The 20,089-nt window shown below is 36.3% G+C and overlaps 1 protein-coding gene across 2 annotated transcripts in view; it reads right to left on the bottom strand.

The window, feature by feature from the left end:
* Window positions 1-550: 550 nt before the first annotated feature.
* Window positions 551-20,089, bottom strand: part of LOC133647017 (uncharacterized protein C3orf20-like) — an 85,171-nt gene continuing 65,632 nt past the window's right edge. Inside the window, exons 13-19 of one of the 2 annotated variants that reach the window (XM_062043056.1) lie at window positions 11,324-11,468; window positions 10,972-11,185; window positions 8,923-9,000; window positions 8,477-8,861; window positions 8,264-8,380; window positions 1,066-1,208; window positions 551-999 (exon numbers count right to left, since the gene is read on the bottom strand). In XM_062043056.1, coding sequence (XP_061899040.1) covers window positions 855-999; window positions 1,066-1,208; window positions 8,264-8,380; window positions 8,477-8,861; window positions 8,923-9,000; window positions 10,972-11,185; window positions 11,324-11,468 — 1,227 coding nt within the window. In that variant the 3' untranslated portion in view covers window positions 551-854. Of the gene's footprint in view, window positions 1,000-1,065; window positions 1,209-8,263; window positions 8,381-8,451; window positions 8,862-8,922; window positions 9,001-10,971; window positions 11,186-11,323; window positions 11,469-20,089 lie in introns of both variants that reach the window. The other variant, XR_009825412.1, reaches the window with a different exon arrangement.

Raw genomic sequence — 20,089 nt, 5'->3', positions numbered from 1 at the left:
TTTCTGAAGTGTTACTGAGCCCAAGTGGTGATATCCTTTACACACTGATGTCGCTTTTTGATTCTCTGAACATTTTGATGATATTACAGACCGTAGATGGTGAAATCCCTAAATTCCTTGCAATAGCTCGTTGACAAATGTTGTTCTTAAACAATTTGCTCACGCATTTGTTGACAAAGTGGTGACCCTCGCCCCGTCCTTGTTTGTGAACGACTGACCATTTCACGGAAGCTGCTTTTACACCCAATCATGGCACCCACCTGTTCCCAATTAGCCTGTTCACCTGTGGGATGTTCCAACAAAGTGTTCGATGAGCATTCCCTCGACTTTCTCAGTCTTTTTTGCCACTTGTGCCAGCTCTTTTGAAACATGTTGCCGGCATCAAATTCCAAATGAGCTAATATTTGCTAAAAAATAACAACGTTTTCCAGTTGGAACGTTAAATATCTTGTCTTTGCAGTCTATTCAATTGAATATAAGTTGAAAAGGATTTGCAAATCATTGTATTCGGTTTTTATTTACCATTTACACAACGTGACAACTTCACTGCTTTTGGGGTTTGTATTGATATCCACAAGAATGAACGCACACTCTACGTCCTATTTGCTATTTTTAAAGCCCTTTAAGGAAATGACAAATGGAGCTGATGTATTATTTGCTGCAAGGCTGAGGAAGTAACACCCAGTCATCAGGGTGGTTTGATAGAGAACAGAAAGTGAAACGATGAGTATCTCATATCTGGACCATCACATCTACATCATCTCTTCCTCCTGAGCGGGGGGGGGGGGGGGGGGGGGTAATTCCCACAGCTGGGGTAAACAGAACGCCGTTTTTGTGATGTCACACTTTGGACATCAACTGGTCTCCTTCAGTACGCACGTGTCAGGCGGACACTCCTTCTCCGCCGACAGAGTCAAAGCCACGTCGTTCTTCCCCGTCGGCGACGGACAGTCGGGCTTTTTTGCGTCGGGGGGAGCCGCCGCGACCTTTGGCCTTTCGCTGCGAGACAAAAGAGCCGATTTTGTTTGACGTCGATTAAAAAAAGAGCGAAAAGATGGAACTTACCTGAATTTGTAATCTGGAGGGAGGCTCACGCCACACCTGTAGTCCTCTCTGGTTCTCAGTATTTGCTTCTGGAGGTCCACGGTGGAGAGGCTGCTACCGCTGGATACGTAGCCCAAAAACATCAGCGTTCCTCGGATGTACATCTGACTCACACATGGAGATGAGCTCATAACTACGTTGTACTGCATTATGTCACAATATTGTCTTGCAATATTTGCATTTTTTTGAAGCACACTGAAAGTATATATATATAATGTAGTAACAGACACCTTCATAACAATATGTAATATGTACAATATACACACTGCAAGTATATATATAATGTAGTAACAGACACCTTCATAACAATATGTAATATGTACAATATACACACTGCAAGTATATATATAATGTAGTAACAGACACCTTCATAACAATATGTAATATGTACAATATACACACTGCAAGTATATATATAATGTAGTAACAGACACCTTCATAACAATATGTAATATGTACAATATACACACTGCAAGTATATATATAATGTAGTAACAGACACCTTCATAACAATATGTAATATGTACAATATACACACTACAAGTATATATATAATGTAGTAACAGACACCTTCATAACAATATGTAATATGTACAATATACACACTGCAAGTATATATATAATGTAGTAACAGACACCTTCATAACAATATGTAATATGTACAATATACACACTACAAGTATATATATAATGTAGTAACAGACACTTTCATAACAATATGTAACATGTACAATATACACACTGCAAGTATATATATAATGTAGTAACAGACACCTTCATAACAATATGTAATATGTACAATATACACACTACAAGTATATATATAATGTAGTAACAGACACTTTCATAACAATATGTAACATGTACAATATACACACTGCAAGTATATATATAATGTAGTAACAGACACCTTCATAACAATATGTAATATGTACAATATACACACTGCAAGTATATATATAATGTAGTAACAGACACCTTCATAACAATATGTAATATGTACAATATACACACTGCAAGTATAAATATATAATGTAGTAACAGACACCTTCATAACAATATGTAATATGTACAATATACACACTGCAAGTATATATATAATGTAGTAACAGACACCTTCATAACAATATGTAACATGTACAATATACACACTGCAAGTATATATATAATGTAGTAACAGACACCTTCGTAACAATATGTAACATGTACAATATACACACTGCAAGTATATATATATAATGTAGTAACAGACACCTTCATAACAATATGTAATATGTAGAATATACACACTGCAAGTATATATATAATGTAGTAACAGACACCTTCATAACAATATGTAATATGTACAATATACACACTGCAAGTATATATATATAATGTAGTAACAAACACCTTCATAACAATATGTAATATGTACAATATACACACTGCAAGTATATGTATAATGTAGTAACAAACACCTTCATAACAATATGTAATATGTACAATATACACACTGCAAGTATATATATAATGTAGTAACAGACACCTTCATAACAATATGTAATATGTACGAAATACTAGACTATTGTATACTGACTATTTTTGGACAAATGAGGGTTCACAACCTTATAATTTTGAAGCTGAGTATACTGCAGCTTATAGAAGCGAGCAGGAAGGAAGAGTGAGACGTTGGAGCAGACGGAAGCCGGGAGAGTGAGATGAAAGTGATTTTGAGGCTATAAATATGGAACTTGGAGACGAGCTATTTCGACATAAATGGAGTGCTTACCCAAAAAATCAACAGGAAACATCTCCGGCAAGCTAGACCATACGAACAACTGTCCATGGAGTGAGTCACTTTAATATTTATCATGATACACGCAGCACGTCATGGGTGTTATTACAAAAGCAGTGAAGTTGTCACGTTGTGTAAATGGTAAATAAAAACAGAATACAATGATTTGCAAATCCTTTTCAACTTATATTCAATTGAATAGACTGCAAAGACAAGATACTTAAAGTTCGAATTGAGAAACTTTGTTATTTTTTGCAAATATTAGCTCATTTGGGAATTGATGCCTGCAACATGTTTCAAAAAAGCTGGCACAAGTGGCAAAAAAGACTGAGAAAGTCGTCAAACACTTATTTGGAACATCCCCCAGGTGAACAGGCTAATTGGGAACAGGTGGGTGCCATGATTGGGTATAAAAGCAGCTTCCATGAAATGCTCAGTCATTCACAAACAAGGACGGGGGCGAGGGTCACCACTTTGTCAACAAATGCGTGAGCAAATTGTTTAAGAACATTTCTCAACCAGCTATTGCAAGGAATTTAGGGATTTCACCATCTACGGTCCGTAATATCATCAAAAGGTTCAGAGAATCTGGAGAAATCACTGCACAAAAGCGCCAAGCCCGTGACTTTCAATCCCTCAGGCGGTACTGCATCAAAAAGCGACATCAGTGTGTAAAGGATATCACCACATGGGCTCAGGAACACTTCAGAAAACCACTGTCAGCAACTACAGTTGGTCGCTACATCTGTAAGTGCAAGTAAAAACTCTACTATGCAAAGCGAAAGCCATTTATCAACAACACCCAGAAACGTTACAGGCTTCGCTGGGCTCGAGCTCATCTAAGATGGACTGATGCAAAGTGGAAAAGTGTTCTGTGGTCTGACGAGTCCACATTTCAAATTGTTTAACTGTGGACTTGGACGTTGTGTCCTCTGGAATCATTCGGACTGTTTTAGGCGCAAAGTGTAAAAGCCAGCATGTGTGATGGTATGGGGGTGTATTAGTGCCCAAGACATGGGTAAGTTACACATCTGTGAAGGCACCATTAATGCTGAAAGGTACATACAGGTTTTGGAGCAACATATGTTGCCATCCAAGCAACGTTATCATGGACGCCCCTGCTTATTTCAGCAAGACAATGCCAAGCCACGTGTTACAAAAGCGTGGCTTCATAGTAAAAGAGTGCGGGTACTAGACTGGCCTGCCTGTAGTCCAGACCTGTCTCCCATTGATAAGTTAATTATTATTTGCAAAAAATAAAAAATAAAGTTTATCAGTTTGGACATCAAATATGTTGTCTTTGTAGTGCATCCAACTGAATATGGGTTGAAAAGGATTTTCAAATCATTGTATTCCGTTTATATTTAAATCTAACACAATTTCCCAACTCATATGGAAACGGGGTTTGTAGTTTGAAGCATGTTTTACTCAATATAGCTCATCAAATCTCCGCAACAAGCTGTAATATCTTACTGAGATCATTTAGGACTAGGGATGTCCGATAATGGCTTTTTGCCGATATCCGATATTCCGATATTGTCCAACTCTTTAATTACCGATACCGATATCAACCGATACATGCAGTCGTGGAATTAACACATTATTATGCCTAATTTGGACAACCATGTATGGTGAAGATAAGGTACTTTTTTAAAAATAATAATAAAATAAGATAACTAAATTAAAAACATTTTCTTGAATAAAAAAGAGAGTAAAACAATATAAAAACAGTTACATAGAAACTGGGAACGCCTCGGGATCCCCCGGGAAGAGCTAGACGAAGTGGCTGGGGAGAGGGAAGTCTGGGCTTCCCTGCTTAGGCTGCTGCCCCCGCGACCCGACCTCGGATAAGCGGAAGAAGATGGATGGATGGATGGATGGATACATAGAAACTAGTAACTAATGAAAATGAGTCAAATTAACTGTTAAAGGTTAGTACTATTAGTGGAGCAGCAGCACGCACAATCATGTGTGCTTACGGACTGTATCCCTTGCAGACTGTATTGATATATATTGATGTATAATGTAGGAACCAGAATATTGATAACAGAAAGAAATGGGGGAGGGAGGTTTTTTGGGTTGGTGCACTAATTGTAAGTGTATCTTGTGTTTTTTATGTTGATTTAATTTAAAATAAATAAATAAATAAATTAAAAAAAAACGATACCGATAATGAAAAAAAACGATACCGATAATTTCCGATATTACATTTTAACGCATATATCGGCCGATAATATCGGCAGGCCGATATTATCGGACATCTCTAATACCGCCGCCTCTTTGAGCTGTAATTTGACCCCCTTAACATGCTTCAAAACTCACCATATTTGACACACACATCAGGACTGGTAAAAATTGCGATCTAATCAAAAAACCAAACCCCAAAACTCAAAATTGCGGTCTAGCGCCCCCTAGGAAGAAAACACAGACAAAACTGCCTGTAACTCCCAGTAGGAATGTCGTAGAGACATGAAACAAAAACTTCTATGTAGGTCTCACTTAGACCTATATTTCATACACTGACAACCCCCAGCAAAAATCTACAGGAAGTTTGCAATTCCCCCTTCAAAACAAAAGTTAGGACAGAGGACCCTATTGTATTTCTAGCGTTTTATTATTATACCGCCTAGGGATGTCCGATAATGGCTTTTTGCCGATATTCCGATATTGTCCAACTCTTTAATTACAGATACCGATATCAACCGATACCGATATCAACCGATACATGCAGTCGTGGAATTAACACATTATTATGCCTAATTTGGACAGCCAGGTATGGTGAAGATAAGGTACTTTTTTAAAAAATGAGTAAAATAAGATAACTAAATTAAAAACATTTTCTTGAATAAAAAAGAAAGTACAACAATATAAAAACAGTTACATAGAAACTAGTAATGAATGAAAATTAGTAAAATTAACTGTTAAAGGTTAGTACTATTAGTGGACCAGCAGCACGCACAATCATGTGTGCTTACGGACTGTATCCCTTGCAGACTGTAGTGATATATATTGATGTATAATGTAGGAACCAGAATATTGATAACAGAAAGAAATGGGGGGAGGGAGGTTTTTTGGGTTGGTGCACTAATTGTAAGTGTATCTTGTGTTTTTTATGTTGATTTAATAAAAAATAAAAAATAAAAATAAATAAAAAAAACCCGATACCGATAATGAAAAAAAACGATACCGATAATTTCCGATATTACATTTTAACGCATATATCGGCCGATAATATCGGCAGGCCGATATTATCGGACATCTCTAATACCGCCGCCTCTTTGAGCTGTAATTTGACCCCCTTAACATGCTTCAAAACTCACCATATTTGACACACACATCAGGACTGGTAAAAATTGCGATCTAATCAAAAAACCAAACCCCAAAACTCAAAATTGCGGTCTAGCGCCCCCTAGGAAGAAAACACAGACAAAACTGCCTGTAACTCCCAGTAGGAATGTCGTAGAGACATGAAACAAAAACTTCTATGTAGGTCTCACTTAGACCTATATTTCATACACTGACAACCCCCAGCAAAAATCAACAGGAAGTTTGCAATTCCCCCTTCAAAACAAAAGTTAGGACAGAGGACCCTATTGTATTTCTAGCGTTTTATTATTATACCGCCTAGGGATGTCCGATAATGGCTTTTTGCCGATATTCCGATATTGTCCAACTCTTTAATTACCTCATTTTATCAACCGATACCGATATCAACCGATACATGCAGTCGTGGAATTAACACATTATTATGCCTAATTTGGACAACCAGGTATGGTGAAGATAAGGTACTTTTTAAAAAAATGAGTAAAATAAGATAACTAAATTAAAAACATTTTCTTGAATAAAAAAGAAAGTACAACAATATAAAAACAGTTACATAGAAACTAGTAATGAATGAAAATTAGTAAAATTAACTGTTAAAGGTTAGTACTATTAGTGGAGCAGCAGCACGCACAATCATGTGTGCTTACGGACTGTATCCCTTGCAGACTGTAGTGATATATATTGATGTATAATGTAGGAACCAGAATATTAATAACAGAAAGAAATGGGGGGAGGGAGGTTTTTTGGGTTGGTGCACTAATTGTAAGTGTATCTTGTGTTTTTTATGTTGATTTAATAAAAAAATTTAAAAAAAAAAAACAAAAAAAAAACGATACAGATAATAAAAAAAAACGATACCGATAATTTCCGATATTACATTTTAACGCATATATCGTCCGATAATATCGGCAGGCCGATATTATCGGACATCTCTAATACCGCCGCCTCTTTGAGCTGTAATTTGACCCCCTTAACATGCTTCAAAACTCACCATATTTGACACACACTTCAGGACTGGTAAAAATTGCGATCGAATCAAAAAACCAAACCCCAAAACTCAAAATTGCGGTCTAGCGCCCCCTAGGAAGAAAACACAGACAAAACTGCCTGTAACTCCCAGTAGGAATGTCGTAGAGACATGAAACAAAAACTTCTATGTAGGTCTCACTTAGACCTAGATTTCATACACTGACAACCCCCAGCAAAAATCAACAGGAAGTTTGCAATTCCCCCTTCAAAACAAAAGTTAGGACAGAGGACCCTATTGTATTTCTAGCGTTTTATTATTATACCGCCTAGGGATGTCCGATAATGGCTTTTTGCCGATATTCCGATATTGTCCAACTCTTTAATTACCGATACCGATATCAACCGATACCGATATCAACCGATACATGCAGTCGTGGAATTAACACATTATTATGCCTAATTTGGACAACCAGGTATGGTGAAGATAAGGTACTTTTTAAAAAAATTTGTAAAATAAGATAACTAAATTAAAAACATTTTCTTGAATAAAAAAGAAAGTACAACAATATAAAAACAGTTACATAGAAACTAGTAATGAATGAAAATTAGTAAAATTAACTGTTAAAGGTTAGTACTATTAGTGGAGCAGCAGCACGCACAATCATGTGTGCTTACGGACTGTATCCCTTGCAGACTGTAGTGATATATATTGATGTATAATGTAGGAACCAGAATATTAATAACAGAAAGAAATGGGGGGAGGGAGGTTTTTTGGGTTGGTGCACTAATTGTAAGTGTATCTTGTGTTTTTTATGTTGATTTAATAAAAAAAAACAAAAAAAAAACGATACAGATAATAAAAAAACCGATACCGATAATTTCCGATATTATCGGACATCCCTATTTAGGACCAAAACCCTTAAAACAAGTAAAACACTCTAACATAAAATCTGCTTAGTGAGACGAATGATCTTATCGGACCGAAAATAAGCAAATATCACCCTTATTTGAGATATTTCATCTTACTTAGATTTCACTTTTTGCAGTGCGCCGTCCTAAAAGATATTGCAGTGCGTGTCGAGTACTGACCAGGATCATGCCGGCGGCGACGTTGTTGCGGTGCTGCAGCAGGATGTTGTCTATGGGACAGCCCAGCGCTCCCGTTGACACCTCGTACCTCACCAGGCGAAAGGAGTCCATCTGGCACTGGACAGGACAATGGAGGTCACATGTCTCGCACTGCACGGCGTGCTCTTGGATGGGCTTTCTAGGTGTACCTAATGGAGTGTCCAGCATGGTCACCTGAGTGCACGGCATGGCTCTGTTCACGTTGCTGCGGCGGTACAGCCGCTGCATGGCGTCCCTCGCCATGGCGTCCCTCGCCCCGGGCTCCTCCCAGCTGGCGGGCAGCGTCACGTACACGATGAGGATCTGCTGGCTGTGCTTGGGCTGGCCCATGATGAAGGCGTCGTACTCGGCGTCCGTCAGCACGGGCATCAGCGCCGGGCTGCAGCAGCACCGCCGGACGGGCGCCTGCTCCTTCGGCTCGCCGGGGCCCCTGAGGAGGGCGGCCCTCAGCAGCAGGGGGCACACGGTGAGGGGCACGGAGGAGGGGAGGCAGGAGGGGGCGGGGCAAAGAGGCAAGGCGGCCAGGCGTGGATCGGGAAAGCCGGTGAGGATCACGGACCTGGGAAGATGCAGTCCGGTCAAGGTGAGATATAAACATTGATGAGACGCCAAGGTCTTACTCTCGTTTGATGTTTCCATGGATACGAAGAGCTCCGATTTGTGTGACTTTATACTCCCGTACGTGCTTCACAGGCGCCCTAAGAAGATGCATATTGAGGCATTTTAGTAATAAAGTCGCTTAAATTGTGAACAAATTAATACAAATATAGAAAAATCTCCATCAGAATGCACACCCCAAAAACCAGGGAAGTTGTCACGTCGTGTAAATGGTAAATAAAAACAATTATTTGCAAATCCTTTTCAACTTTTTTTCAATTAAATAGACTGCAAAGACAAGATATTTAACGTTCCAACTGCAATACGTTGTTATTTGTTGCAAATATTAGCTCATTTGGGACTTGATGCCTGCAACATGTTGCAAAAAAGCTGGCACAAGTGGCAAAAAAGACAGAGAAAGTCGAGGGAATGCTCGTCAAACACTTATTTGGAACATCCCGCAGGTGAACGGGCTGTTTGGGAACAGGTGGGTGCCATGATTGGGTGTAAAAAAGCAGCTTCCATGAAATGCTCGGTCGTTCACAAACAAGGACGGGGGCGAGGGTCGCCACTTTGTCAACAAATGCCTGAGCAAATTGTCTAAGAACAACATTTCTCAACCAGCTATTGCAAGGAATTTAGGGATTTCACCATCTACGCTCCGTAATATCATCAAAAGGTTCAGAGAATCTGGAGAAATCACTGCATGTAAGCAGCACGCCCGGGACCCTTCAAAAACCGACATCAGTGTGTAAAGGATATCACCACATGGGCTCGGGAACACTTCAGAAAACTCCTGTCAGTAACTACAGATGGTCGCTACATCTGTAAGTGCAAGTTAAAACTCTACCATGCAAAGCCAAAGCCATTTATCAACAACACCCGGAAACGCCGCCGGCTTCGCTGGGCCCGAGCTCATCTAAGATGGACTGTTGCAAAGTGGACAAGTGTTCTGCGGTCGGACGAGTCCACATTTCAAAGTGTTTTTGGAAACTGTGGACGTCGTGTCCTCCGGAACAAAGAGGAAAATAACCATTTTGATTGTTCTAGGTGCAAAGTTGAAAAACCAGCATCTGTGATGGTATGGGGGTGTATTCGTGGGTAACTTACACATCTGTGAAGGCACCATTAATGCTGAAAGGTACATACAGGTTTTTGGAGCAACGTACGTTGCCATCCAAACAACGTTATCATGGACGCCCCTGCTTATTTCAGCGAGACGATGCCAAGCCACGTGTTACAACTTCATAGTAAAAAGAGTGCGGGTACTAGACTGGCCTGCCTGTAGTCCACACCTGTCTCCCATTGAAAATATGAAGCCTAAAATACCACAAGGGAGACCCCCGGACTGTTGAACAACTTAAGCTGTACATCAAGCAAGAATGGGAAAGAATTCCACCTGAGAAGCTTCAAAAATGTGTCTCCTCAGTTCCCAAACGTTTACTGAGTGTTGTTAAAAGGAAAGGCCATGTAACACAGTGCCATTAAATTCTAAGTTAATATTAAATATCTTGTCTTTGCAGTCTATTCAATTGAAGATAAGTTGAAAAGGATTTGCAAATCATTGTTTTTATTTACACAATAATTTAATTTAATTTTTATTTTTTTTTATTTTTTATTATTATATTATTATTATTTTTTATTATTATAAATTTATTTTTATTTTTTTATTTTTTTATTTTTATTTTTTTATTTTTTTATTTTTATTTATTTATTATTTATTTATTATATTTATTTATTTATTTATTATTTATATTTATTATTATTTATTATTTATTTGTATTTATTATTATTATTATTTATTTATTATGATAAATTATTATATATTATTATATTATTATAAATTATATTATTAATAATTTTTTATTATTATATTATTATTATTATTTATTAATATTTTTTATTTATTTTATATTTATTTTATTTAATTTAATTTTATTTACACAAAATTTACACAACGTGACAACTTCACTGCTTTTGGGTTTCGGCTGGAAAATGTGCATCATCAAGCACTTTTTCCATTGTTTTAGTATTATTGCTGATATGTTTCCCCTGAACTCACAACAACACACCTGGCGTTCTTCGAAGGTCTTAGTCTTTGTTTGGGATTCTGTTTGGGCTTGGGTTTGGTGGTGGTGGTGGCCACCTGGGGCTGCGCATTGACCACCGCTTTGGGCGCAGCGGGCTTCTTCTTCTCCGCGGATTTCTTCGCAGGCGCCGCCGACGAACGCTTTTTGCGCTTAATCTTGGACGAGGTCTTTCGCTTCTTCTTACGCCGCTTGATGCCTGCCAGACAGAACACACACACAGCCACAACATTAGGTACACTTAGCACATACCTAGAAGATAGCAATCGATGCTGTTTGTATTGTTTTGGCGCCAGGTGTGCCTAATGAAGTGGACAATTTGATGAGTGACAGCTACCGGTGGCCTTTTGGTAAAATTTCAGCCAAGCGTCCTGGAGGTCTCGGGCTTTCTGGTGGATTTTGGTCAGCTCGCTCAGCACGAGACATTCTTTCCTCCATCGCCCTGGCATCCCTTCGCCATCCAGGAGTGACAGGCCAGCCTCCTGTGGTGAGACCCCAGACAAGAGTTTGAACAGTCCCATCACAATGATACTTTTCCCCCCCCCCCTACAGGAGTGTTTTTCAACCTTTTTTGAGCCAAGGCCACAAAAAATGCGGAGGCACACCACCAGTAGAAATCATTAAAAAAACAAAACTCGAGTTGACAGTAAAAAAGTTGTTGTCGCAATTGTTGGATATGACTTTAAAGCAGTGGTTCTTAACCTTGTTGGAGGTACCGAACCCCACCAGTTTTATACGCGCATTCACCGAACCCTTCTTTAGTGAAAAATAAAATGTTATTTTTTTTCAAATTCAAGACAAACTTATATGTTTTTGGTAACACTTTAGTATGGGGAACATATTCTAAGTAATAAAGACTTAATTTAGAGTTATTTGTTATAATAAGGCCATGCCGAATAAGGCATTAATAAGTACTTAACTAGTTAAGAGCCAATATGTTACTAATTTGCATGTTAATAAGCAACTAATTAATGGTGAATATGTTACCCATACTAAAGTGTTACCATGTTTTTATACTGGTGCATACAATGAACCGTGCATGAACATCACATCTCTCGTTTATGTTTTACTTGGTAAACACTTGAACGCAACAGTTTTACTGTTGATGTATTTAATAGACATTTGAACGCAACAATCTCCTTAATGTTTTACTTGGTAAACACTTGAACACAACATTCTTACTTTTAATGTACTTAGTAGACATTTGAATGCAACACCATTATTTTACTTGGTAAACACTTGAACACACCATCCTTACTGTTGATGTACTTAAAAGACACTTGAACGCAACACTCCCACTATTATTTTACTTGGTAAACATTTGAACACAACATTCTTACTTTTAATGTACTTAGTAGACATTTGAATGCAACACTATTATTTAACTTGGTAAACACTTGAACACACCATCTTTACTATTGATGTACTTAATAGACATTTGAAGGCAACACTCCCACTATTATTTAACTTGGTAAACACTTGAACACACCATCTTTACTATTGATGTACTTAATAGACATTTGAAAGCAACACTCCCACTATTACTTTACTTAGTAAACACTTGAACACACCATCTTTACTATTGATGTACTTAATAGACATTTGAACGCAACACTCCCACTATTATTTTACATGGTAAACACTTGAACACACCATCTTTACTATTGATGTACTTAACAGACATTTGAAGGCAACACTCCCACTATTATTTTACTTGGTAAACACTTGAACACACCATCTTTACTGTTGATGTACTTAATAGACATTTGAACGCAACACTCCCACTATTATTTTACTTAGTAAACACTTGAACACACCATCCTTACTATTGATGTACTTAATAGACATTTGAACGCAACACTCCTGTTTATGTTTTACTTGGTAAACACTTGAACACACCATCCTTACTATTGATGTACTTAGTAGACATTTGAACGCAACACTCCCACTATTATTTTACATGGTAAACACTTGAACACAACATTCTTACTATTGATGTACTTAATAGACATTTGAACACAACACTCCTGTTTATGTTTTACTTGGTAAACACTTGAACGCAACATTCTTACTATTGATGTACTTAATAGACATTTGAACGCAACACTCCTGTTTATGTTTTACTTGGTAAACACTTGAACACAACATTCTTACTATTGATGTACTTAATAGACATTTGAACGCAACAATCTCGTTAATGTTTTACTTGGTAAACACTTGAACGCAACATTTTTACTATTGATGTACTTAATAGACATTTGAACGCAACAATCCTGTTTATGTTTTACTTGGTAAACACTTGAACACAACATTCTTACTTTTAATGTACTTAGTAGACATTTGAATGCAACACTATTATTTTACTTGGTAAACACTTGAACACACCATCCTTACTGTTGATGTACTTAAAAGACATTTGAACGCAACACTCCCACTATTATTTTACATGGTGGTAAACACTTGAACACAACATTCTTACTATTGATGTACTTAATAGACATTTGAACGCAACACTCCCACTATTATTTTACATGGTAAACACTTGAACACACCATCCTTACTATTGATGTACTTAATAGACATTTGAACGCAACACTCCCACTATTATTTAACTTGGTAAACACTTGAACACACCATCCTTACTATTGATGTACTTAATAGACATTTGAACGCAACACTCCCACTATTATTTTACTTGGTAAACACTTGAACACACCATCTTTACTATTGATGTACTTAATAGACATTTGAAGGCAAAACTCCCACTATTATTTTACTTGGTAAACACTTGAACACACCATCTTTACTATTGATGTACTTAATAGACATTTGAACGCAACACTCCCACTATTACTTTACTTAGTAAACACTTGAACACACCATCTTTACTATTGATGTACTTAAAAGACATTTGAACGCAACACTCCCACTATTATTTTACATGGTAAACACTTGAACACAACATTCTTACTATTGATGTACTTAATAGACATTTGAACGCAACACTCCCACTATTATTTTACATGGTAAACACTTGAGCACACCATCCTTACTATTGATGTACTTAATAGACATTTGAACGCAACACTCCCACTATTATTTAACTTGGTAAACACTTGAACACACCATCCTTACTATTGATGTACTTAAAAGACATTTGAAGGCAACACTCCCACTATTATTTTACTTGGTAAACACTTGAACACACCATCTTTACTATTGATGTACTTAAAAGACATTTGAACGCAACACTCCCACTATTATTTTACTTGGTAAACACTTGAACACAACATTCTTACTATTGATGTACTTAATAGACATTTGAACGCAACACTCCCACTATTATTTTACATGGTAAACACTTGAACACACCATCCTTACTATTGATGTACTTAATAGACATTTGAACGCAACACTCCCACTATTATTTTACATGGTAAACACTTGAACACACCATCTTTACTATTGATGTACTTAATAGACATTTGAACGCAACACTCCCACTATTACTTTACTTAGTAAACACTTGAACACACCATCTTTACTATTGATGTACTTAATAGACATTTGAACGCAACACTCCCACTATTATTTTACTTGGCAAACACTTGAACACAACATTCTTACTATTGATGTACTTAATAGACATTTGAACGCAACACTCCTGTTTATGTTTTACTTGGTAAACACTTGAACGCAACATTTTTACTATTGATGTACTTAATAGACATTTGAACGCAACAATCTCCTTAATGTTTTACTTGGTAAACACTTGAACACAACATTCTTACATTTAATGTACTTAGTAGACATTTGAATGCAACACTATTATTTTACTTGGTAAACACTTGAACACACCATCCTTACTATTGATGTACTTAATAAACATTTGAACGCAACACTCCCACTATTATTTAACTTGGTAAACACTTGAACACACCATCCTTACTATTGATGTGCTTAATAGACATTTGAACGCAACACTCCCACTATTATTTTACTTGGTAAACACTTGAACACAACATTCTTACTATTGATGTACTTAATAGACATTTGAACGCAACAATCTCGTTTATGTTTTACTTGGTAAACATTTGAACACAACATTCTTACTTTTAATGTACTTAGTAGACATTTGAATGCAACACTATTATTTTACTTGGTAAACACTTGAACACAACATCCTTACTATTGATGTACTTAGTAGACATTTGAACGCAACACTCCCACTATTATTTTACTTGGTAAACACTTGAACACAACATTCTTACTATTGATGTACTTAATAGACATTTGAACGCAACAATCTCGTTAATGATTTACTTGGTAAACACTTGAACGCAACATTCTTACTATTGATCTACTTAGTAGACATTTGAACGCAACAATCTCGTTAATGTTTTACTTGGTAAACACTTGAACACAACATTCTTACTTTTAATGTACTTAGTAGACATTTGAATGCAACACTATTATTTTACTTGGTAAACACTTGAACACACCATCTTTACTATTGATGTACTTAATAGACATTTGAACGCAACACTCCCACTATTACTTTACTTAGTAAACACTTGAACACACCATCTTTACTATTGATGTACTTAATAGACATTTGAACGCAACACTCCCACTATTATTTTACTTGGTAAACACTTGAACACAACATCCTTACTATTGATGTACTTAATAGACATTTGAACGCAACACTCCCACTATTATTTTACATGGTAAACACTTGAACACACCATCCTTACTATTGATGTACTTAGTAGACATTTGAACGCAACACTCTCGTTTATGTTTTACTTGGTAAACACTTGAACGCAACATTCTTACTACTGATGTACTTAGTAGACATTTGAACGCAACACTCCTGTTTATGTTTTACTTGGTAAACACTTGAACGCAACATTCTTACTACTGATGTACTTAGTAGACATTTGAGCGCAACACTCTCGTTTATGTTTTACTTGGTAAACACTTGAACGCAACATTTTTACTACTGATGTACTTAGTAGACATTTGAACGCAACAATCTCGTTAATGTTTTACTTGGTAAACACTTGAACGCAACATTTTTACTACTGATGTACTTAGTAGACATTTGAACGCAACAATCTCGTTAATGTTTTACTTGGTAAACACTTGAACACAACATTCTTACTACTGATGTACTTAGTAGACATTTGAACGCAACACTCTCGTTTATGTTTTACTTGGTAAACTCTTGAACGCAACATTTTTACTACTGATGTACTTAATAGACATTTGAACGCAACAATCTGGTTAATGTTTTAATGTTCAAACAACAAAACCAACACAGTGCATAAACTCACAACAAATGACACACCTGCAAATCAGTCAGCTGTTGCCGTATCCGTAACACGCCGATAGGGAGAAGTGTGTATTTACACGATGAGTCGGGTGTGTTTTGACCTCCGCCGAACCCCTGAGCCCGACTCACCGAACCCCTAGGGTTCGATCGAACCCAGGTTAAGAACCACTGCTTTAAACCATAACCAAGCATGCATCACTATAGCTCTTGTCTCAAAGTAGGTGTACTATCACCACCTGTCACATCACACCCTGACTTATTTAGAGTTTTTTGCAGTTTTCCTGTGTGTAGTGTTTTACTTCTTGTCTTGCGCTCCTATTTTGGTGGCTTTTTCCTCTTTTTTCTGTATTTTCCTGTAGCAGTTTCATGTCTCCCTTTGAGCGATATTTCCCGCATCTACTTTGTTTTAGCAATCGAGAATATTTCAGTTGTTTTTATCCTTCTTTGCGGGGACATTGTTGATTGTCACGTCATGTTCGGATGTACTTTGTGGACGCCGTCTTTGCTGCACAGTAAGTCTTTGCTTTTTTACATTTTTTTATGTTGATTTAAAAAAACAACAACAAACAAACAAAAAAACCCATCAATAACACATAACGTAAACATCAACACCAGCAGGTAGTTGCAATAGTTATTTAACATTTTTGTTTATTTGCAATTACATACCGTGTTTTCCATACTATAGCGCACACTGGTATATATAATTTTTGACGAAAAACACATGTTTCTACATATTTAAAAAAATAAAAATAAAAATAAATAAATACCAAATAAAAATAAATAAATAACTAAATAAATAAATAAATAAATAAAATTTAAAAAGTCTTTGCTGTCGTCCAGCATTCTGTTTTTGTTTACTTTGTAGCCAGTACAGTTTTAGTTTTGTTCTGCATAGCCTTCCCTAAGCTTCAATGCCTTTTCTTAGCGGCACTTACCTTTTGTTCATTTCTGGTTTAAGCATTAGACACCTTTTTACCTGCACCCTGCCTCCCGCTGTTTCCGACATCTACAAAGCAATTAGCTACCTGCTGCCACCTACTGATATGGAAGGATATTACAGGGTTACTCTACCGAGCTCTAGAGAGCACCGAAACTCAGACTATAACTACTGGTGTGCAAAAATATATTTTTAACCCAAATCGGTGAAATTAGATCATCTTTGAGGATAACCTCCTCCAACCTCCGAGGAGAAAGCTACGAACAATGGGAGACCGGGCTTTCTGCTCCGCCGCTCCCAGTCTGTGGAACACTCTCCCTGACCACCTGAGGGCACCACAGACTGTGGAGGCTTTTTAAAAAAGGCTTAAAAACCCTTCTTTTTTTTAAAAAAAAAAAAACCTTTTTTTTTTTTTAGATATATGCATACTAGTTTTAGCTATTTGGCTGTTCTAGTTTTTTTAATTTTTTTATTACCTTTTTATTTTTATTTTTTTTAATACACTGTAGCACTTTGAGGTTGTTTACTCAATGTAAAGTGCTTTTTACAAACAAAATATTTTATTATTATTATTATACTAGTGTGCCACGGCACAGTGGTTGAAAAACACTGCCCTACATGACACATCAGTGTCATGCTTTTACAAAATTGTGCTTATTGTAGCCATTAATTTTGACTTCCTCATGTGTATTTATTACACACAAAAAATCAGCACAAATTGTTTAATTTTAGTTCATACCTGAGTCAAAGGGGAACTGCACTTTTTTTGGGGGGGGGGTATTTTGTACACAACCAGTATGAGAGACAATAAGACAAAAGGTTGTTTTGTTTTTCTCGTGTATTTCTGGTCTTGTCGTCCTCGTCCGGACAGAAGAACAGAGAACTATTTTAATAGTTATTCTTTGTTGTAAGTTGATGTATATTGATTTCCTCTTTTTTTGGTTTTCTTTAATATCAATGAGGACACAATGATATGCAGAGGTGTACTTATAACAATTTAGAGACAAATGATGCTACTTATAGGTGAAATAAGATGTATTATTAGACATTAGACTTGTTTCCTTGGTCAATTATAGCACTAAAACAGCATATTTATATATTGACCTACATTGGACTGGTTTTAGCACCTCTGATGCACAAACTCTACACTGCAAAAAGTCAGTGTTCAAAAACAAGAAAAAAAAAAAACGAAAATGAGGGGTATTTTACTTGAACTAAGCAAAATGATCTGCCAATAGAACAAGAAAATTTGGCTTGTCAAGACTTTTCAAAACAAGTAAAATTAGCTAACCTCAATGAACCCAAAAATACCTTAAAATAAGTATATTCTCACTAATAACATGTGCACTTTTCTTTGTAGAAAAAAAAGAGACCTTTTTGCTCAATATGTTGAAAAATATTCTTAAATGAAGTAAATGCTAGTGCCATTATCTTGACATAATGATATGCATTACATTTCTTGAAACCAGCAAACTTATACTAAAAACTAATTTATTGTTCTTAATGGAAAGGCAACAAGGCAAGCGCTTGTTACTCTCGGGGTCTACTAGCCGCTCAGGCAAATCATATGGCCTAAAAATGCATTTTTCCATCGACAACATGACATCATCGCACCAAGTGCGTGCTCTTTCAGTCAATTAGTGCGCATATATACAGCCCGGCCCCCGGCCAAAAAAATGTTAATTGTAATTTTGAGGAATTTATCGGAATGTGCATGAACTATTTCTGTTCAAAATTGTTTGAAATGTCACATGTTAAATGTTTAAATATTAACTGTCAGTTTACTGTACTGTGCCAACTGTACTACTATATAACTACGTATTTTCTATTGTTTCATTGAAAATAAAACAGCAAAGTCCATTTGGCTGTCATCCATTTTAATTATGAGACACAATTGTGTCAAAATCATGATTTTTTTTTTTTCATGCTTGAAATAAGAAATGATTACTTTAAAAAAGTAGTTTTATACTTGTGAGTGTTGATGACACAGCTTTGCAACAGTTGATATTCTAGTTTCAAGCATGTTTTACTCAATATAGCTCATCAAATCTCAGCAACAAGCCGATCATTTAGGACCAAAACTCTTAAAACAAGTAAAACACTCTAACATAAAATCTGCTTAGTGAGAAGAATGATCTTATCAGACAGAAAATAAGCAACTATCACCCTTATTTGAGATATTTAATCTTACTTAGATTTCAGTTTTTGCAGTGTATCAAAGACGACCAGTGCAACCTTTGACTTTTCAGTTTAAGTGTAGAAACAAGTCTGAAAATAAACGATCTAAAGCAGGGGTCCCCAAACTACGGCCCGCGGGGCGGATCCGGCCCCCCAGCATCCAAAATGTGGCCCACGGGAAGTCCCAAGTTAAAAAAAAAAAATTTAATTTAATTTTTAATTTTTTAATTTATTTTTTTTCTTTATTTTTATTTTCTACCGTTTGTTACTTTCAGTTTCTCCTAGCCGCTCAGGCAAATCATATTGTCTAAAAATAAATTTTCCCATCAATAATGTGACAATGTTAAATGTTGATGAACATCAATGTTAGTTGATGTTAAATGACAAAACGGATTAACTCGCTGGAATATAAAGACAATGTATATATATATATATATATATATATATATATATATATATATATATATATATATATATATATATATATATATATATATATATATATATATATATATATATATATATATATATATATATATGTATGTGTGGGAAAAAAATCACAAAACTATTTCATCTCTACAGGCCTGTTTCATGAGGGGTTTTCCTCAATCCTCAGGAGATTTTAATGGAAGCATTCACATACCATGGTT

This window comes from Entelurus aequoreus, linkage group LG03 (assembly GCF_033978785.1).
Source record: "Entelurus aequoreus isolate RoL-2023_Sb linkage group LG03, RoL_Eaeq_v1.1, whole genome shotgun sequence".
Lineage (NCBI taxonomy): Eukaryota > Metazoa > Chordata > Actinopteri > Syngnathiformes > Syngnathidae > Entelurus > Entelurus aequoreus.
This window is presented reverse-complemented; position numbering and strand designations above follow the sequence as displayed.